The following is a 22,171-nucleotide window of genomic DNA, read 5'->3' on the forward strand; positions in this document are numbered from 1 at the left end:
CCTCAAGTTTTTCTTTTAAAGTTCAAAGTTTTCGAGTCATGAAGTATCAATAAAACAGGATTACCCTAAATTTTCACATGAAATTTCGCCTCACTCCATAAAATACTTTGCATTGACTGAGGTGAAGTACTTTATGATCAGCATACAAAGACTCTTGCTTGTGACTTTTTTAATTGTGTAAAGTATAATGGCAATGTTGCGAGTTTTCACGGCATTTCGTTTCCTTGTGCGTGCTCATTAGATTTCCTGCAAAAATCCACATCTTTTATGTTTAGCATCTATCATGTTGTCACTTTTTGTGTGCCCAAACAGTATTTTAATTGAACTCATCAAGTGCCTTTGGGGTGGACCATGGCTCTTTCTATATGTGCCAAAAATTACCTCGAAAGTAAATTCAATTTTCTTTCAAGTCTTGAACTCAACACTTGCACAAGTATTCTCCATCTAGCGGTCTGTCCATGGCTACTAGCCCATTCCACATGGAAAGTAAGCTGAGTGAGTGGTTGCTGACCTTTCTTTGAAATGGTGTCATGTGGACATGTAGTTTTGGAGTCTCTTGCTGTATATGATATGTTTTGCTGTTGATAAAGTTTGATTGGTGCTTATTGTTGGGTGACTCAAGTGCTTTACTGTCTTGTAAAATAGTTCTTAGTTTATGGCATCTGCTAGTCTTCATTAAACTCATGAGTAATAACTTCACATGAACAATTTGTGTGTCAGCTTCACCAATATGCTATGATCGAGGTTTTAAAATATGGTCCAAAATTTCAAAATTTAAACTATTCAATACTACGCACCTAACATTCCGGACACATATTGAACAGTACGTACCTTACCACCTTCATGCAAGATTCTTTTTCTTTTCCAAGAAAAAGATCCTTCTATTAGTTAATAAAACTGCCCAGGGGGCTACAAACTGCCCCGACAAGAGGGGGTTACATCCGCATGAGGGGAGACTCTTCCCTTAAAAAAATGAGATACGTACAATGACGGCTAAATCAGGAGATGGAGGAGGAAACAACCCAGTAGTGCTATGTATTAGACCCATGGACCATGTTGTTGAAAGGCCCTAGACGCCAAAGTCGTAGGAATGCCTCGCAGTGCTCCCGCAAACTGTCGGAGCTGCCCTAAAGCCTCTCGAACTATCCTCGTAGTGTATGGATCAGCTCCAGCCAGATATCTCATACAGTCTCCAGCGGTGGAATGGGATAGGCCTCGAAGATGCGGCAGCAACGGGCTCTCCAAATGAACCAAAGAGTTAGGCTGCAAATAAGCTCCCAACAGAGCTCTCTATCATTGCTCCACTTCTGAGGCGTAAGCTCTGTAGGTAGCAGGCTGGATTGTAGGCCGGTCCTCTTGTATCACAATCATCATGCTAGCTGAAGACAACTCAAAACGAAGGGCTGGGCCTGTGAGGGTGGACCAGGCAGCAACACCCTAAGTGTATTGCCTAGCTGACGACAAGGCTGGCATCAGCCGTAAAATTTGAAGCCAAACCTGCTACACCATGGGGCAGTCCCATAGACAATGCCTTTGTGACTCAAGTGGGTGGTCGTCACAAGCGGCACAGCCCGCCGGATGGCCACTGTAGACCAACCAACTTCCAATTACGGTAGCTCAATGGGCGACTGGCCACTGGAACATGGTGACTCTCCTCGGTTGTCTGCTGTCTCACAAGCGCTCCGAGAAGTCTGTCAGGAACTCAGCTGTGAGGTCCTCCTCTTGCCGGTGACCTACTGTAGCAGGGTGGGCCTCTCTTCAAGCAGCCGATATGTGACGCCCCAGTCGTGTTGTGTACTGGAAGAAAGGGATTCGTGGGTGATCAGCTGAAGCAAAAGGATCCCGCCAGATGAGATTCGGCAGTGGCGACCCATCACCATTCTCAACTCAACCTACAAAGTTCTTGCAAAGGCTCTCAGTTTGAGAATTCAGTGACTAGTTGAGAGCATTATACATGAGACTCAAACAGGCTTTGTCAAGAAGCGCACTATCCTTGACAACATCTCACTTTCTGGGAGGCGACTGCCCTCGCTCGCCTTTGAGGAGAGGATCTTATGGTGCTCCTTCTCGAATTTGAGAAGGCTACGACAGAGTTGACTAAGACTTCCTTGGAGGCACTATGCGCAAGATGGGTTTTCAGATGCATGGATTAGGAGTGAGGGGTGTCTTCTCTTTACAAATGTGCTCACACTCAGGTGTTGCTCGCAAGAGGTCGAGGGGAACGCTTCATGCTCTAAGCGCTCAGTACGGCAAGGCTGCCCCCCTTCCTGTTTTTTTTCTACACAGAGGTGATGAGCAGATTTTTGGCCTCACAGGAGGTTGGTTTGCATGGCTTACAGTTACCCATTTGGGGAGTGGAGCTTTTGGACATCGAGTTTGCCGATGACTTGGGCATGTTTCTGGAGGGCTGTGAGGCCAATTTGCGCCATCAGGAGGAAATTGCTTCATTGGGCTCGACACGGTTATCTCTTGCTGGCAGAGTTGTTGTGGTCAACCAGATGCTCTTGGCCACTATGTGGTACATCACTTCCTGCTGGATTTTCTCGAGTTCTTGCATCAGTCAGCTAGAGAGGCTGATTAGGAACTTTCTGTGGACAGGGAGAGACACGCTGTCTGCTCGGGCCAAAGTCTCCTGGCAGGTCATCACCCTACCTTGCTCTCAAGGAAAGCTAAGGATCATCGATCCAGCACGGCAGAGTAGAGCCCTCCTTGGGAAGCTCATTGTGAGAGGTCTTCTTCCAGGAGAGGAGCCTTGGAAGGAGCTTTTGCTGCATCGTATTCGAGGCCGAGCTCCACAGATGGGTAGAGTGGGCCTGAGCAGGAGGTGGGAGGACTGTTCCACGTTGAGCTTGCTTCGGTCTTGGGAGGGGACTTGAGCAACATCAGCCCACGAGCAACATCAGCCCACATGCACCGAGGAGCGCTTGAGGCACCTTCTTACATGAAACCTGCTGGTCAGTACATAGCGAGGTCACATGGTTGGCAGGAGATCCCATGTCTCATGGGGTCCCATGGAAGAGGGTCCAGCCAGTACCTTGGGAGATTGGTTGTAGTTTACAACACTTCCTGAGGAGATTGAGAGCATCCAGCTACACGGCATGAGGGGGGTACAAAGCATGTGTCAAGACATTGTCGAGGCTCTACTAGCAGAGTGGCATACACCTTTCGAGTCGGTGGCTCCCAGCTGGATGGGGGCCTTCACTCACCTTGAGGTCCTTAATGCAGTTAGGGCTTGCTCAGACTCACGCCCTTGCATGTTTTTGGAGGTTCAGTGAGAGGGTCGCCTCCATTAGTTACTACTGAAGCGCCAAAGGTAGTAGAGTGCTACTTCCAACAGATTCGAGTTGTGGGCATCTTAGGGAGGACTGTGTGCTTGATGTTGACAAATCTTGAGACCCCTGAGAGCCTCCTGAAGCTTCTCTGGCAGGGAGAGGGCTCTCAAGCATCTGACGCATCTCCTCAGTGACAAGGCAAGGCATCTGTGCCCACATGTGCTCTCTGCAGGCATCCCTACTCTCTGACTGCGGCTCGACTGAGAGCAGCTCACGGTAAAAGTCAATAGCTACTGCTTGTATGTCCTCAAGCTCTGTGGCAACCAACCCATCCAGTCTCCTCAATTGGCGAACACTGGTATGCGCATGGTGGGGAGCCACCATCTCAAAAAACTCTCCAGTAACTTTGTCGCCCACATGGATCCACTGAGATGCCTGACTGTGGTAGGCAAACTCATTGCGCCGCTCCTCAATGGCCTAGCTAACCTTGGTAGGCTTGGTCTCTATCGAGGGTGGGGTCCTCCTCCGTGGACAAGCCTTTGCAATATGGCCCATCTGCCTGTAAATGAAACGTTGATTTGGGAGCCCCGAATACTCCACGCTCTAGCGGAGCCAACCACCACTTACTTGAGGTAGTAGAACTACCTTTGGGAGGGTGTGGGTGTCTCGAACCAGAACACGTACCATAGGTATGTCTGCTGCCTTGGCAGCAACTAAAGCTACCGTGCACGGTGTCTCCAAAACAGTTCCAATCTCGAAACCTATCTTGGAAAGTAGCATGAGGTACTCTCTTCTCACGCCGGAAGGCGGACCGAAATCAGCAGGTTTGCTTCCTCGACAAGAACATTGTAGCCGGATCGAAACCATGATGCCACTGTCGAAAATGAGCCTTGACTGTTCGGTTGGCCAGGGGGCTCATCGCAATGTCCTTGGATAGGTGTGCTTCCTGGACAAGAACATCGTAGCCAGATCGAAACCATGACGCCAGTGTCGAAAATAAGCCTTGACTGTCCGGATGCTGATTATCTTGCGGATAACAGAGGTGGCCTAAAGGCGCTCCACCTCTGCTTCTAATCTCGCTTGCTCTGTCAGCGAAAAAGAAAATTGGATGGTAGGTTCTGCGGTGTCAGGCGAGGGGGCTTCAATTGAGTCCCTCTGGGATGGAGCAGAGTCTTCTATATTTGTCTGCTGCTAAAGACGGCGTAATGCGGTGGGGCTGCAAAGGACACAGAAGGACAGAGAATGGGAGGGGGGACTAAAAACAGAGTAAAACCCCCAAAAAAACGGGGGGTGGGGGGGTGGTGCTAGGGAGCGGGCGGGGGTGAGCAGGGGGGAGTGCGAACGTGTGGGCAGGGAAGGAGGCAGCATACGGGATGGGGAGGCGAGAGGGTGGGGAAGGGGGAGCGGCTGGGTGAGCTGGAGGGACAGCGCGCAGGGAGGGAGGGCAGCGCACAGGAAGGGGGCGAGGGGGGGTGGGTGTGGATCAGCAGCGCCCATGCAAGATCGACCTTGCATTTTCCCTTCAGCAAGTCAAGTAGTGAATTAAGTAAAACTCAACTCAATTATCGTAGGCATCTTGCTAAGGAAATTTGCTATGACATTGTATTTCCCTTTTGTGATACCGAAGCTTGTAGTCGAATCTTGCAGGAGCTTGGTCCATCTGGCTTTTTGATCCTTCAGCTCCGTTTGATCAGAAATCAATCAATTCTTTCTTGGTCAACAAACACTATCATAACTTTGACACTATCATATGGTGCCTCCATTGTTTGGGGGCATGGATAACAGCCTACAAATTCCACTCATGAGCGATACTATTGTGTGCAGTCTAACTTTTTGCTTTCAAAAATCCAGTGGGCGACCCTCTCGTGATAAAATTGCACCTGAAGCAAATCTGCTAGCGTTTGTCTCAAGAATCATAAACGTTTTTTTTGGATTCACCATATAAGAGCTATGTTGCTACTTTCAGTTTTTCTCTTTCCCTTCAAGTTGATTAGTCACGGGGGCAACTATTCTGACAATACTCTAGAATGGATCTATGATAGAATCCAGAGATGCTCTGGAAGATCAAAATTCTTCCTAATTTTTAGATTTCTGCCACTCTGAAATAGTTTCATTTTTCTGGACCCATTTTGATTCTGTTATTTTCTTGCAGCGTGGTTCTCCCTTGTGGAGATCCTTGTTGTCTCCGCTTTTATAATTGCTGAGGCGGGTGTCTCAGGTGTGCCAGGAGTAGTCTTAGTTCTTTTGTGTCAGCCAATACCAGTAAGTTTGTTACACTGCTAAGCAATTGTAACTTTGTATTTTGAGTTTTAATGCATGCATGTGGGCAAATTCTTTAATAAGGGTGTGCGCGCGCTTGTGCATGGGTTTAGGACTTGTTTACTGCATATGCTTAATGCTTAATGCTTTGATGGTTTGGGCCTGACATCTTCTCTCATTCAAGTGTTTCAGATTTTGATGAGTTGTATTGTAGGACGCTCCAGACTGAGGGCAATCCGTTACACTGATGAGCGAGTGAGACTTTTGGGAGAACTTGTAGCTGGTATAAAGACTGTTAAACTGAATGGTTGGACAAGGTCCTTTCTCCAGTTGATGGTAGAGATCCGAAACAAAGAGATTTATTGGATCAAAACAAGCTTATGTCTAAAGTTTTTGATCCTTACCCTCAAGGTTTATTTCCTTCATTAGTCTTGTTCTCCAGTTCATATTTCAGCCTTGTTTTATTCTGCTTTTGGTTTTTAGCCTCCTAAACTCCTCTGGTTATCAATGCAGGATAGTGTTGTTCCCATTGCTTCAATGTCAATATTCTGGACTTACGCTAGATTATATGGGCATTTGACTGCGAGTATGTCTTTCAGTGTGTTGGCATTACTTGGCATACTTGCAAGAGTATTTAACTTTGCACCCACTGGTAATCCTTCTGTGCATGTTTGGGGATCTCATTTTGCCTGCCATTGTGTGCTTACTGCTCAAAAATGTTTCCATATGTAGGGATTCAATATGCAGGGGAAGCAGTAACAGCAGTCCGGAGGGTACAAAGCTTTTTAAGCACCCCAGTCATTAGTCAACACTCTGATAAAGACAAGGCATATGCTTAAGTTCAAGCTGTGTGCCTTTATGGATGCCAAAAATTGTTGCTTTTTTTTTTTCATTAGAACTGTAGTAAGCCCTGTTTTTTAAAATTTATCTATTATACATGCAGACCTCTCAAGTTTGGATGAAATTTAAACCATCACCGTTAACAAATGCACATGCATGGGTTGGCCATTTTGTGCGCTGGCACAGTGAAGTGACAATGGAATTGCAATTTTATAACTTTTGCACAAGTCAATGTTGCATTTGAGTCACATAAGAGTGCGGGTCATGCACACACGTGGACACAAGAATATTTGGTCGGGTGAACAAGTATTGCATTCACATGCAGAAAGACACAGAAGTGAAGTTTTCCTAATTCTATGTAGGTTTCTTGTGTGCAACCTGAGGCAGCAATTTGTGTTTCAAAGGGATTGTTTTCTTGGGGTATGCCAGAAGTCAGAGATGAAAAGTTCCTATCGAGGGCAATGAGTACTGGCAGTCTTGAACCTGTTTTGAAGGACATAGATTTTAATGTACAAAGGGGTCAACTGATAGGCATCACAGGACCTGTTGGCAGTGGAAAGAGCTCTCTTCTCCTCTCTCTCATTGGAGAGACCAATGTGAGTCTCTTTTCAGTACTCATTTCTAATGCTTTGGTTTGTACCGCAGCTTGGGGCTCAGTTACATGGACTTATTAATTGTTTATCTTCTGTTTGGCTAAGGTTGAGATGATATTTCAGCTTGATAGGATGAACTAGGCTGATTGTAAAGGAAGGGTTTTAGATGAGGGGCAATGGAGACATGGTCTATTTGCATCAGGCAATGGCATGTGTTGAGTACATTTGGAATGATCAAACAGTCATGAGTGATCACATGGATGGAACCAGCTGCAGTACAGACTGACCATATTAGATTATATGGTTTAGGCTATCATATAGAAATGTACATTGGAGAGATGAGTTTGACAATTGAGAAAACCTCAGTTATTGGTCCTAAATTGCATCTTTGACTACGTCCTATGGGCCAAATATCTCGTGTGAGTAATATGTGGCTGCTTTGCACAGAGAAAGCCAGGTTGGAGAGGAGAACCTTCCATCGGATGTAAATTCTCCAGGAAGGATGGTATCTTGTTGCATAGAGTACTTCATGACATCCTTAGGAGAGACCAAAACAATGGTCTAGCAGGTTCTAAATGGCCTATAGCTTTAAATGTGGCAGGAGGGTCCGATAAGATATGGATGTTGTAGGTCTCTCGATTACAAAACTGACTTGCATAACTTGAGCCTCCTTGTCCTTTTTCACAATGTATATCTTGTCTTGAAGGTCCTTATGTTTGACAATTATTTTTCTTCTAGTGGAGTCAATGGTTGTCCATCTACCTCCATCTCGCCATCATGTTCCGAATCACCGTTTTCAACTAGGTCATGCATTATCACGAGCTATGTCTTCTCTGCAAGTACACTTTGCTATCTCTATACTCCGACAACTTTCTCCTGTAAATGTATATTAACAAGCACTCGAAATACAATAAATTGTGCCTAGATAACATGTGTACAAAAAGCTCGTTTGTTTTGTGTGCATATTATAGTCAATCGTGCCCTCTTAAATGAAAGGCTTTCATTATTTGGTAGTTTATGCCTGCAGAAATGTTACCCTCTTTAGTAGAGGTTTTGTTACATTGGATAACCAGCTAAAATATCTAGTGTTTTTGCAACATTTAGCTCTTACAGGGTATGTACCTTGTCGAGAAGCCTATTGCTTATGTATCTCAGCAACCGTGGATATTTAATGATACTATTCGGAACAACATTCTCATTGGATGTAAGTACAACGCTTTGTATTATCATAAGGTATTGGCAGCATGCGGCCTGGATTATGACATTTCACGTCTAGCAGCTTCTGATTATACTGAAATCGTAAGCAAGACTCAATTGTATTTACTTGAAACATTGTCCTATTTTTTAGCTTTGATTATTTATTCAAAATACAGGGTGATAGAGGACTGAACTTAAGTGGTGGTCAGAAAGCACGTATCGGTCTTGCCCGTGCTTGCTATAGTTCTGCTCCAGTTGTCCTTTTGGATGATCCATTTGCTGCGGTTGATGCACTGACCGCATTTCATATAATACAACATGTCCTATGTGGGATTCTACAAGGCCGAACAATCGTTTTGACCACCCAGGATCCAATTGTCTTGGACCACTGCAATGAGATCTTTATGATGGATGCTGGAGTGCTGCAATCCATTGACAGAAAAAGGCCAGTCTCGGATATTTTGAAGATCACTGCAGAAAATTTGAAGCAAAATGTTGGATGTGGTCCTTGTCCACTCTCCACGTGTCACATGCTACAAGAGCAAAGGCTTGCAATGCCAATGGAGCTGCAAAATTGCACTGCAATTGTTCATAGAAGTGAAGGAGGTCATTCTGAGAAGCTTGATAGTTCTCTTCTTGATTACCAATTCCAAGTCAAGTCTCCTAGTTTGGCTCAGCAAAATGATGTGAAGAAGGTTGAAAGTAATATGCCACTAGATTTAAGATCTCAAGATGGGACTTTGTTTCTACTCAATAAATGTGAGGCACTCACTCATATTGAAGACCAACAGCAATGCATCGGTGACAATAGTTGTGGTGCTCTTACGGTTAAAGAGGACAGAATTGAAGGGATAGTGACTTGGACAACCTTGAAAACATACGTGAGGGCATGCAGGTACATTTACATGGCTTCTTTAATTCTGTTTGTGAAAAAGAAAACTCATTTTATCAAATAAAAAGCATTTAAAGCAATGCTGTAATAGAGTAGAGTCTCCATAAACGCGATATACTTCGATGATCCAAAAATGGAACTTTTTGAAGTCTTGCCCTGGGTTGTTTGTGAGCCCCTTTTGCTAATTGGTGCAGGTATTCTACCTTTGTACTTGTCATGGGAACATTTTTATGCACTCAAGCTGCAAGAGTTATGTTGACTTACTGGCTAGCAGTTTGGGCAGATGGTATTTATCATTTCAAGCTCGAGGAATATGCTGGTATCTATGTGTGTATTATCGGGGGGGCTACGTTATTGTCTGCAACTAGATCCTATGGGTTCAGCCATATCACAAGTGTAGCAGCCAATACTCTACACAACGCTATGGCTAAGGGCATGCTTAACTCACCTCTTTCATTTTTTGAACAGGTATGGCATTTGTTTTTCTCGTTCAAGTCATAATTAAAGAATTTACAAAAGACTTATTGTTTTCCAGAACCTATCAGGAAGGTTGCTGAATCGATTTAGCAAGGATCAGGCTTGTATTGATGAACTACTTCCTAACACAGCACAGGTCCTCTAAGATAACTTGCAATTCTTTAAATATTATATAAAATAATCCAATAGGTGGTCTGAGTCTTTGTTTTGCAATTCAGAGCATGTTGGAGAATCTAGTGGGATCTGTAGGATCCATTGCTATCATTGCCGTGCTAGTTCCTTGGTTCTTGCTAGCCCTTCCCCCATTTGTTGTGGTCCTGTTTTATTTCCAACGGCGCTATGCAGCTGTTTCTCGAGAGCTGAAGCGTTTGGATGGAATTTCCCGATCTCCCATCTCGGTGCACTTTATAGAAACATTACAGGTTTGCTTTGCTTTACCTTTTTCTGGCAATGAGGATGATTTTGTGGTGTATTCTGCAAGCTGACTGCCCATGTTCAACCTTTTATTAAGAGCAGGGTCTAACTTCTATCAGAGCTTACTGTGTTGAGGAAACTATCCACATGCGTCTCGCTAATTTATTAGATGGGAATAACTCTGCCAATATTTTATACCAACATCTATCACGGTGGCTCAGCTTTCGGCTAGACCTTGCTGCAGCTGTTTGTGTGACAGTGACAGCGTTACTTGTGGTTCTTTTACACGACCATATTGCACCTGGCATTGCAGGTATGCTTGTGGTAAAGTACACATTTCAGATTTAAAGTGAGTTGTTCATAACCACATACCTCAGTTTCAAGAGTTTGGTGATCAAGTGAATACTGAAAAACAAGGAAAGTGCTGTATGGTTATTGTCTATTGATCAATGCTTGGCAAGGTTTATGAATTTTTCAGTAATGCTTTCTAGCCTGAAGACAGTTTTGTTAGGGTGGATTAGTGAGAGTTGTCAACATAAATATACATAAGACAATGCTTAGTTAATGTCCCTCTTACAAGAAAAAGGAAGAAAAAAGATTTGTTATCACTAACTTGCCATGTGGCACTATTCGTCAAGTTTTATTGCTCCCATAGAGGTCCATGCTTTAGTAGGCATTATGTAGGCCAAAAGGTGAATGCCAGGTTCATCAACTTGTTGCAACAGCGAAAATGGGCGGGGTGGTGCAGTAGCTCAACAGATAGCTGTGATGGTTTAAGGCTTAAGCAGTTTTAGGCTGTGTGAATATGCAACTCACGGTGTAACCCTTGACAGGAAATTCGAAATATTATATCAAAATATCTAAGGAATATCAGGAAAGTAACCAGTCACGAGAATCGTGACAACGAATCAAAAGCTCTTTGGTCAAATCAGTTCGTTCCAAGCAGAATTGAACAAATGGAAGGAGAGATACAAGGCCTTGAAGAAAGAGTAGGAGGAAGACTGGAAGGAAGCAAAAGATGAGTGGAAGACAGAGGAGGAGGATTGGACACTAGAGAAAGAGATGATGAGAGAGGACATTGACCTCCTCAAAGGGTAGTCAGCCTCTCTTTGAGACCGGCCCTCAAGAGAAGGAGAAGTCCTCGGTGTGGACACATGCGCCATCAAGGAAGAGCTCACCAAGGTGATCATTGCAAGCATAGAGGAGAGGATTGAAGCCAAGAAGGATGGATGGGTGGAGGTGGTGAAGGAAAACCTATGCAAAGATCATAGATTTATAGGTCGAATCCCAAATCCCAAAAAGGGGAAGTGCAAATTATGCACATCACTTTGGAGGAAGAGAACATGAGGCAATGTTAGAAGATACAGAATTTAAAATAATGATATACGAAGGAAAATTCAAACATTAATTAAGTACCGACCAAGCTGGCCGAGTAGGTCCATCCATGATCAGGCATAAGTGGCGAGGGGTTAATTACCTTGCCTAGTCTCTTGTGGGGGTTATCCCCATAGGAGACTAGGCTTCTGTGGGGATTATCCCCATAGGAGAGTAGGCAAGGTATGTACAAGGCTTATTAACCGACAAGGTATGAACAGGGCCAAGAACCTCAAAAGGGGGATAAATTGGATGAGTGGTGAATCTAACTTATGCCATTGAGGCCAATTAACTGGCAAGGTATGAACAGGGCCAAGAAGCTCTTGAAAGGTGGATAAATTGGATGGGTAGTGAGTCTAACTTATGCCATTTCAACCCATATTTTCTTCATTTGCATCACTAGTTTTACTTGTAAAAACCAAAGATGTTTCCTTTAGGATGTTTGTGGATCTTAGAGCTTTGAATAAACTCACCATCAAGCACAAATATCCTATGCCAAGGATAGAGGATCTTCTAGATGCTTTATATGGGGCCACTGTATTTAGTAAGATAGATTTAAAGAGTAGTTACCATTAGGTCAGAGTAAGAGAAGATGTATATAAAACAACTTTTACGACAAGGTTTTGTCATATAAGAGTAATCAGTGACGCCTTTTGGTTTAACTAGTGCTCTGACAACTTTTATGATGTTAATGAATAATGGGAGCCAAGGTATGGGATGTGACGTTTAATATGCGGTGTACAATAGAATAAGTTTTTTTGAGCAAAAAAAACGCTAGAATAGAAAACATTAGGAGACACAATCTTACCTTTTTCCCTTGCCGCTTTAATCTCTGGCATTACTTCCTGCATATGGGCGACCTGTGAGAGGGTAAGGTAATCCCCGAGATAGATGCCCGTCTTCTTAAGAGTTGGTCTCTTCTTCAAAAAGTCCTTCGCTTCCATGGAGGGAAAACGAAGGATGAGTGCCCTTTCTTTCGAGAGAGAGAGAGAATCCACGTGGGGGACACGGAGTGGTGGAGTTCCACTCCTAGAGTGCATGGGCCCCTAAACCGTGGTGCCCCTTTCGGTATTTCTTTATATTGCTTCAACAGGTTACACGATTTCGGGCTCCTCTGCATTCTTTGCAAAACTAGAGTGCCAGAAAGAGTGCCCACCTTGCATTTTTTTTTTTCTGAGAAAAAGATCCTTCTATTAGTTAATGAAACTGCCCATAGGGCTGCAACCACCTCTTCGAGAGAGGGCTAAAACAACCATGATGGGGAGACTCTCCCAATGAAAAAACAAAGAGGCTAAATCAAGAGATGGGAGGAGGGAGCCCACCTTGCATATTTAAAGGCCCTTGGCCTTGAAAAGCACAGAGATGAAAAGCTCTTATCCCCAAAAGCTCACAAATCCAAAGACAAGCACTAATCTGTTGCCTCCGCGAAACATGGGTTGTCTATATAATTCCCAGCCAGCATGTGTATATATCTATACAATGTCAGGTTAGCATGTGTTTCTGCGAAATGCGGCAGTTCCATACAGTTGGTCCATGTGAACTTTTACGCAAATTAAGTTCTTTAGCTTCTTTTAGAGTTTAAGCCCCTCGGCCAAGTTCTACAAGTTGGTAAGGTTATTTGGGTTTTAGGTCCCTCGACCAAGTTCTGTAAGTTTGGCAGGGTTAGGATTTTTGAGTCCTACCCTCTTTGTCTTCAGTGAAGTTCCACGTCAACAATTTGTGACAGGCCCCCTCTTGAAAGAAGAGTATTTGTCTGCGATTAGACCCACAAAACTCAATCAGATTCTTTAGTTCCACAATCCAAGGGTCGTTTAGTCATCTCATTCGGTATCAGAGCTCTTGATATTTCGGCGTAGCAAAGTTAGCCATCACGCCTAGACCACGCCGATCTTTAATGGGGTGTCTCGATGCACTAAGATCACATACCTATGCAATCTTACCCAACTTGGAAGTATTGATGCACCAGATTCATGTGCTTCACAAATTAGATGCAACATAGATGATTACAGAGGCAATTACAAGACAGGGATATAAAATCCCCCATGAATACCCCCTCCTAGAACCCAAGTGCGGGCCATGAGATATATCCAAAGGCCAAATTACAACCAAACGCTCCCTAGATTGCAACTTGCGTCTCTTCGAGGGTTCCATTTACAACTAAACGCTCTTGAGACCATAGCTTGCGTTGTTTAGAAGACAAAATACGACTAGATGCTCCCCACACTATAGCATGCATCAGCGAGAGGTTTTTCGAACAACATTGAAACCAACACCAAAACCAAAATCAAGCAAACTCAATCGCACCATGACAAGTTTAAAACAAATAAATTCTATTTCAAACAATCGACAATAGCATTCTTAAACAAAGTTCAAAAGTATTTAAATATAAAGAAAATTAAAATCATTCTTGGTTGGTCTCGGTCTGGCGAACTTGAAGGATTATTGGCTTTTCATTCTGCAAAACAGAGTGATGGTTCAGTTCCTTTCATAAATCTGTAGCCGACCGCAACATGGTCCATAAGTTCTTGGATAGTTGAAACTTGCTTGGACAAATAGTATTCCAGTAGAGGTGATGGAAGTCCAATGATATAGCGTTCACACTGGTCCTCCAAGGTCATCAGTTTGAAGAAAGACACCGGAAGATAACATCTAGGAACTTCTGATTGTAGTCTTTCATGGTTTTTGTGCCAACATTTTCAAGTTACCCCATTCTGGCAGAAGTTGTACTTCAGATAGGGATGCCATGTAACTCTGGGCAAAAGTATTCTTGAAAGCTTGCCAAGTCCTTGGAGCGTGAAGCTTGGTAGCTATAGAACTCCACCACTGCATAGCATTGAAAGGCGACATCTCGAGAGATCTTTGATTCTTCAATGTGGTTCCCAAAGCATAAATATTGTCAAATTGTTGTAGGAACTGCAAAGCTTTCTTTCTATCTCACACTCCTGAAAAGGTGAAAAATTTAACTGTCGCGCCATGTTGTCCTTGTCTATTCAGGATGGCGGGTGTGCTTTCAGAAAAGCAGAGGCTTGAAGCTCTGATACCACTATAACGAGAGGGCAGCACGTGCCAACTGAAAAGAACAGACTTTTAGCACTTTAAACGACTAGAACACACACAGAGAGAGAGAGAAATGAAATGAAATGAAATGAAATGTTATATTAACGTCTTCAAAAGGCCAAAATGACCTATGAGACCAATCAGTTACAAAATAGTGAATCTAATACCATGTCTGGGTACAAAAGAACTAGAGAGAGAGAGAGAGAGAGAGAGAGAGAGAGAGAGAGAGAGAGAGAGAGAGAGAGTGTCCACGTGAGAGACAGAGAGGCGGAGGTCCACTCCCAGAGTGCATTGGCCTCAAAACCTTGGCGCCCTTTCGATATTTCTTTATATTGCTGGGGGTACCTAGCATCACCAAAGTCATAATTAAGTAGCATTTGCAATGTTATCAACTTTCTTCTAAGCACCATTACTAAAATATTTTTCATCTTATTGATTAAACATGATAATCGTCTTATTAGATTATTAAACATGATAATCTCTTCTAGGCACAAATACTACTTATATTAGATATATCTTTCATAAGCTCAAAAAAGTCTAACCTGATCATAAATCACAAGAGGCTACAACACTCACAAAAACGTAAAAGCAAGACACACAAGAACACAGATAAAGAAGAAAAACTAAATCACCTTATTTGAATCTAAACAAAAGGTAAAAACACACCATAATTTACTTGAAAATGGTCTAGAAAAGGCTAAGGCTAGATACACACCAACTCCTCGCGCGCTTGTCCATCTCTTTTGGGGACAGATGGGCCATTATGTAAATTAAGGTCTTTATCTTCTTTTAGGGTTTAGGCCCCTCGACCAAGTTCTGCAAGTTGGTCAGGTTATGTCACAAATTGCTGACGTGTCAAGCCACTGAAGAACGGAGCCAACCTGCAGATTCCAACCGAGAGACCCAAACTTTAAGAAGCAGCATCAGAAGAAGTCTTTACCAACTTATGGGACCCCGTCCGATGGGGGCCTAAGTCACTAGAAGTAAATCTGACACACATACACACTCAAAACCCTTGTGTAAAAAGATGATGACGTGGCAGCAAACTTGTGCCATGGACTCATTCTTTGGCACGCTTCCGGGTGAAGATGCAGAGCAGCGTGGAGTACCCGCTTGTACTGATTTGAAGCAATATAAAGAAATACCGAAAGGGGTGCCAAGGTTTGGGGCCAATGCTCTCTTGGCATGCAACTCCGCCACTCCTTGTCTCGTGTGTCACGCACTCTCTATCTCTTTCAGTTCAGTCGTTATTTGAAGTGCTTAAAGTTGTTCGGTCTCTTTTTTTCCGTTGGCACATGGTGCCCCTTCCTGTGATAGTGGTATCAGAGCTTCAGGCGTGTGCTTTTCTGAAAGCATACATGTTCTAAGTCCAGATTAGGTCAGAATGGGGCAACTTGAAAATGCTTGCCATAGAGACCATGGAGGACTATAACCAAAGGTTTCTCGACGTCTACCTTCCAATGTCCTTCTTTAAGTTCATTCCCTTGGAGGACCAATGCGAGCGCCACACCATTGGATTACCATCACCATTGCAAGAATATTGTTTGTCCAAGCAAGTTTCAACCGTGCAAGAGCTTATGGACCATGCCGCGGTCGGCTACAAAATGATGAAAGGAAAGTTGGAGTTCACCACAGAAGCAACTCAAGTCACTAACCAGAACTCCCGACAACAATGAACAAATTCTCGGGAACCTCGTGAAAACCAGCCTCAATAGCCTCGTCTGACACATTGTCAACGAGACACCTTGTTACAAGAAGGTCGATGCTTCGAATGTTTCCAAATAGAGCATACGTTCAATACATGTCCTGAGCGAGCCTCAACATCCTCAGAGCAACCTTCTGCTCCCATGACAAACAGATCCCAAGAGCCACCTCCGGCTAAGAGGGCTAGACATTCTATTGGACTAGTCCCTGATATCTCCGGCTAAGAGGGCTAGACATTCTATTGGACTAGTCCCTGATATCTCTGGCATATGCCTTGAAATTACAAATGAATTGTGTCGAGCATATGTCAAAGTCAACGGCTTGAAATCCCTTATTTTCTTTGACCCCGGAGCCAGAGAAAACTTCATCCATCCAAAATTCTTAAAGCAGATGCACTTTGATTATGATGCAGAGGGTGGAGGAATTGAAGCTGAGCTAGCCACGGGGCAAACTCAGAAAGTGGTACCGCTCATTGGTTCTCTTCCAGTGACTATACAAGATTATCATGGAAAAGCCAATTTCCACATTATGAAGTTGGGCAATTGCGACGTTCTCTTGGGCATGCCCTGGCACGACAAGAATGATGCGACTCTCCATGTTCGGAATCGAACCATCACCATGATGTAGAAGGGCAAGCCAGTTGTCCTCAAAGTTTGGTTGTCCGAACAAAGCCCTGAATGACCTCTCTATTTGTTTTCTAGTTAGATACTTTTGAACATTGTTTGAGAAAGTATTGTTTGAAATGGACGCTCTCTGTTTTAAACCTGTCTTGGTGCCGATTTGAATTATTTTACTATGTTTTTAATACTGGTTTCATTGATTGCTGATTTTACTCTCGAGTGGAGAAGTGAGAAATACTGTTTTGGTATTGTTTGAACCTCGGAATGACGCAGACCGATGTCTGGGGAGCGTTCCGTTGTATGCTTGAAAACCTCGGAACGACGCAGGCCGATGTTTGGGGAACGTTCCCTTGTATGCTAGAAAACCTCCGAATGACGTAGGCCGATGTCTGGGGAGCGTTTGGTTGTATGCTTGAACCTCCAAGCGACGCAGAGTGCGGTCTGGGGAGCGTTTGGCTGTATAGTCCTCTGAGCTCATGGTCCGTACCTTTTTAAGTTATTTGTGGGGGGAGTGACAAGGTAGTCGTTGAGTAGCTTAATACCGTAGACCGCTTGTCTTGAGGGAGTGCTCAACAGCGCTGTTTGTTGTGTCTTGTAACATGCATATGTGAGCATTTGTGTTGCATTGTGATGTGTCAACTACTGAATATTCCTATTTGGATGAGATTGTCTGGGTATGTAATTTTAGTGCATTAAGACACCCTTGGAAGATAGTGCGGTCTGGGTGTGATGGCTAATTTTACTACGTCGGAATATCAAGAGTTTCTACTTGGTTGAAAGGAGAAGCCAACTCCTTGATCAAAAGAACCGAAAGGAGAAGCCAACTCCTCAAAAATTAAAAAAAGAGCAACCTGATTGTCCCTCGGAAATTTTTGAGCTAACTCGAGTTGTTTTGCAGATATGTTGTAATCGCGGACGATTATTTTCTTTCAAGAAGGGGGGATGTCACAAACTGCTGATGTGTCAAGTCAGTGAAGAACAGAGCCAACCTTCAGATCACGGCCGAGGGGCCTAAACCCTAAGAAGAGCAAGCAACAACAGAAGAAGAAGTCCTACCAACTTATGGGACCCCGTTAGATGGGGCCCAAGTGACATAACGGAATTAAAATAAAGTAGAACCCACACACACACACACACACACAAAGACTTGCGCAACAGCTGATGACGTGGCATTTGTACGGACAACCCGGACATTGCGTTGACATGCTGACGTGGAAGCCTCTACGGATTTCCGCTATTTGCGCAGATGATGTGGCAACTTGTACGGATTTCCGCGATTTGCGTTACTGGCGTGGCAATTGTACAGATTTTCGTAAATCACGTTGGCAATTTTTTGGGCATTGCTTTTGGACCAGATGCTTTTGAGTTTGAAGGCTTTTCATGTAAACTGCTTTTGGGCCTAGGGCCTTTAAATATGAGGCCATGGGCTCATTCTCTGGCATGCTTCTTGGAGAAGGTGCAGAGCCTGGAGTATCGGCTTGTACTGAGTTGATGCAATATAAAGAAATACCGAAAGGGGTGCCAAGGTTTGGGGCCAATACTCTCTGGGGTGGAATTCCGCCACTCCATGTCGCGTCTCTCTCTCTCTCTCTCTCTCTCTCTCTCAGTTCACTTGAAGTGCTCAAAGTCTGTTCAGTCTGTTCTTTTCTATTGGCACGTGGTGCCCGTCTTGTGACACTTTTCTTACCGAGGGTTGTCCAAGACCACTCATTTGAACCAATTGTGGCGAATACTAGTTGTGGCTTAAACAGAGCGTACAAGATGGGTCCCCATTCTGTGTAGGAAGGTTTCCTGCATGTATAGGTCCCTTGTTGGCATAAGTTTCTGCACTTTCTGGTATCCATCTTGTAATCTTTAGTACACCTCAAAGGTAGTGATAACGTTGTTCTAGTTGGCGTGTGTGGCAGGTGTTATTCTTGTGCAAAGCTTGCAGTTGACTGGCTTATTTCAGTATGGTGTTAGGATGGCTGCAGATACAGAAAACCACTTCACTAGCGTGGAAAGGGTTTGCGCTTTTGCTGAATTAAAGCAAGAAGGTCGCTTGGGTTCACCATTTGGATTAATTTCTGATGATTGGCCAAATTTGGGGGGTATTTTCTTTCTCAACTACACAATGGCATACAGAGAGGACCTTGCCCCAGTTCTCAACAAAGTTACTTTGGAGGTACTAATACATAATTCAGTGTAATAGCAATTGTCCCTCAAGCATGGTTTGTTTCCTTTGCCAGTTTATGATTTTGGACCATTCTTTTCAAACATCTGAAGGTGAGACCAAAAGAGAAGATAGGTATACTGGGGCGTACAGGAGCTGGGAAGTCAAGTTTGGTACATGCACTCTTTCGTTTGGTGGAGAATTCGGCCTGCAGCGGTTCAATATTCATTGATGGCATCGATATAAAGTGTGCTGGTTTGGATGACTTGCGACAACGTTTGTCAATCGTTCCACAAGTAGGTGATGTGAGTTACGGTAGTCTGTAGAGTGCTTAAGATGAACAGAGATTGGAAGAAATGTATGCTTGACCATGATATAATGTTTGTTTTACCATGAACTTCAGGATCCAGTACTCTTTAAGGAGACAATAAAATTGAACCTTGACCCCTTCAAGCGGCATACAGACGGTGAAGTTTTTAAGGCCTTGAAGGCAGTGCAGTTGTTTAGTAAGATTCAGAGTTTGGACAAGGGGCTTTATGCAGTAGCTGGAGGTGGTGGAACCAGTTTTAGTGTGGGAGAGTGCCAGCTTCTCTGCTTGGCAAGGGCCATTCTGCGGAGGTACAACAACGTCACTGCAGTCTTTGAACTATAAGATGCATTGAAATGACAATGCACTCATGTTTTCCTTTCTGACAAGCATTTGCAGGTCTCGTATTCTCGTTCTGGATGAGGCAACGTCTGCCATCGACAAGGATGTGGACGCATTGATTCAAGTAGTCTTGAGAAAGCACTTTCAGTCTTGCACAGTTCTTTCAATTGCTCATCGTGCAAGCACCGTGCAGCACTGTGATCGATTTTTGCTCTTGTCTCCTGGTGGGGGCATAGTTGAACTTGGAAATCCACAAGGTTCACAGGCCAGTTGAGTAACCCGCTTATAGATTCATGGGTACTAGCCTACAAATATCTTAACCAAGATATGTGAGTGAACTTTAAAGCAAAGAACAATTCAATATTGAGAAGTTGGCTGTTCCGAATTTATGTGATGGTATTATGAAATTTCACACAACCTTTTGCTTTCATACAATGATGTCACCTGTGCACGTACGTGTGTCTGTGTGTGTTCAATGTTTATTGTAACAGACATCTAACACTTCCCTAATGAATTTTTTTTTCTGCAATTTAATGTTTCACATCAGCTAGTTTTACGGGATTGCACCCACACACCCACACCCGCATGTCACAAGGGTTTGAACCATAGCGTTCAAAGCCCCTGTGACATAACCAAGATTGAAACAAGAACTCCCCTTGATAGATTGAAACAAGATGTTGATCGTTGGAAAAAAAAAACTTTTGTTGATCATAACCAATGAGCTCTAAATGTTGCTTGCATCCAAACGAAAACAATGTTAGATAACATGTGTTAATGTGGGTTACTTATTTTGGCATTGGAATCCAATTGTTATTCATGTCATACCTATAGAAGATGTTAAAAACATGCCTATAGTGACCTTAAAAGCAAGTTAAGTTACTCGATGTGCAAAAAAATTGTTGGGAAAAATAAGCTTCAATGCTTGCACCATGTGCATGCATCTATCCTATCATTGGAGCCCATGAGTTGAAAGCTGTTCTTATAGCTTTTGGATTTTTTGAACTTGTATAGTGGTTAGGCGAAAAGGCAAAAAATTCAACAAGTAAAAGCTAAACCTGTTTTGGTAGTAAGTGTGGAAATGTAAGTATACCTTGAATGAAATATTAATTCTCTTATGCACCAATCAAGTTCCAGGAAATCTTAAGCAACGTAGATTTGAACAACCTCTTATCTTTATTTCATTTGGCTATATCTATGTTGTGTGGTTAATGTGTGTAAATTTGTTTTGAATAATCAAAATTTAAGGTAGAGCATTGCAATTGTTTGCCTTGTACACCATTACCAATCGATCAATATTTTAACCAAGAAAGATTTTTCATGAATGAAATTTAGATCATGAATAAATCTAAATCTTGTGAACACTTGTTTTGTGTGTAAATTGTACATGTACACATATGTGTGTGTGTTTTTGAAGTCATCCTTAGCAAATAAGTGGAGAGTGACTATTATGGGGGATTGGGGAGACCTAATGAGATTATGTGAATAATATGTAGCCATATGATTTTTCCATAGAACATAATCAACATTGAGCCAAATAAAAAGGTGTGTTTGTGAGATAGGACTAAGCATGCACTTGACGGAAAACCCACATTTTTTTAAGGGTTCCACAAGAGAAAGCACGGACAAGTCTTCTTCTCAAGAATTATGAGTAGCTATGTGTACGTAGGTCGGCCAACCCAATTGCCTAGGAAGGCCTTGTGTTTATGATGTATGTGCTATTATATTAAAACACAAAGAACATTTTGTTCAAAAGACAATTGGTGTTAGACATTGGGAAGGTGGTTTGCACGAAAACGATTCTACATTCGATTCTATTATTATAGAGTATGATAGAATGAAATAACATTCCAATTATCCTATGCAACATGATTAACCACTTTACAAGGATGAAATATGTCTTCATCTTCGAAGTTGGATTGCAACAAATCTAAACCTTTTTAAGCAAATATAGAATTTTTACCTGCATCCATATAGACAAGACAACAAATTTTGTTTTGAGTTTGCTACATATAACATATGTTAAAGAACCTATCAATTTTTATCCATATCTTTGAAATTATTAGACCTTAAAGGTACATAAATGATTCACGTATGCGTGTATGAAGGGCTTTCACCTACTTTTTCTATTTCAAAAATATCTAAATAAATATCTATAGATTTTTTAATTTACTTTAGAAGCATTATTTTGTTTTGGATCCTTTTTCATTATCTTGACTACAATGAAAATACAATGAGCTCTATGCTTGAAAAAGTCATTTCAACCAAGAACAACAAGGGACTAGCCATCAAGGTGAAGAAACTCAAAGTCTCAAATTTCTTTTATTGATTAAAAGTGAAAAAACGATAGTGTCTATAATGTTATCGCTTAAGGGCCCCCCATCACTAGGCCATATGCCAATATATCGCATTCCAGTTTGTCATCGCACCATGAACTAATGCTATCAAGAAAGGAAATGTACACCCATTACTAGGCCATATGCCAATATATCCCATTCCAGTTCGTTGTCCCACCATGAACCAATGTTATCAAGAAATTAAATGCCAAGATATCTCTCCAACGAATCAATTTTCCAAGACCACAAGCTTCAGTCAAGCATTTGACATCCAGTGGTGGCCTAATTCTAAGCATCCCAAGGACATATCAGTCCAACATCCATAAAAAATCAAAGTT

The 22,171-nt window shown here is 42.9% G+C and overlaps 1 protein-coding gene across 8 annotated transcripts in view; it reads left to right on the forward strand.

Moving 5' to 3' along the window:
• LOC147430217 (uncharacterized) overlaps positions 1-20,029 on the forward strand; it is a 124,133-nt gene extending 104,104 nt beyond the window's left edge. For 2 of the 8 annotated variants that reach the window (XM_086494709.1, XM_086494711.1), the window contains exons 5-19: positions 5,425-5,534; positions 5,724-5,942; positions 6,045-6,183; positions 6,264-6,358; positions 6,734-6,967; positions 8,069-8,263; positions 8,338-9,056; positions 9,248-9,521; positions 9,589-9,666; positions 9,749-9,952; positions 10,047-10,257; positions 18,607-18,863; positions 18,965-19,156; positions 19,255-19,469; positions 19,558-20,029. In XM_086494709.1, the coding sequence (XP_086350835.1) occupies positions 5,425-5,534; positions 5,724-5,942; positions 6,045-6,183; positions 6,264-6,358; positions 6,734-6,967; positions 8,069-8,263; positions 8,338-9,056; positions 9,248-9,521; positions 9,589-9,666; positions 9,749-9,952; positions 10,047-10,257; positions 18,607-18,863; positions 18,965-19,156; positions 19,255-19,469; positions 19,558-19,774 (3,359 nt within the window). In that variant the 3' untranslated portion in view covers positions 19,775-20,029. Of the gene's footprint in view, positions 1-5,424; positions 5,535-5,715; positions 5,943-6,044; positions 6,184-6,263; positions 6,359-6,733; positions 6,968-8,068; positions 8,264-8,337; positions 9,057-9,247; positions 9,522-9,588; positions 9,667-9,748; positions 9,953-10,046; positions 10,258-18,606; positions 18,864-18,964; positions 19,157-19,254; positions 19,470-19,557 lie in introns of those variants that run through there. The other 6 variants (XM_086494710.1, XM_086494712.1, XM_086494714.1 and 3 more) reach the window with 4 other exon arrangements.
• The last annotated feature ends 2,142 nt before the right edge of the window (positions 20,030-22,171 follow it).

The sequence above is a fragment of the Adiantum capillus-veneris genome, chromosome 22 (genome assembly GCF_014529385.1).
Source record: "Adiantum capillus-veneris isolate H3 chromosome 22, ASM1452938v2, whole genome shotgun sequence".
In the NCBI taxonomy this organism is placed as follows: domain Eukaryota; kingdom Viridiplantae; phylum Streptophyta; class Polypodiopsida; order Polypodiales; family Pteridaceae; genus Adiantum; species Adiantum capillus-veneris.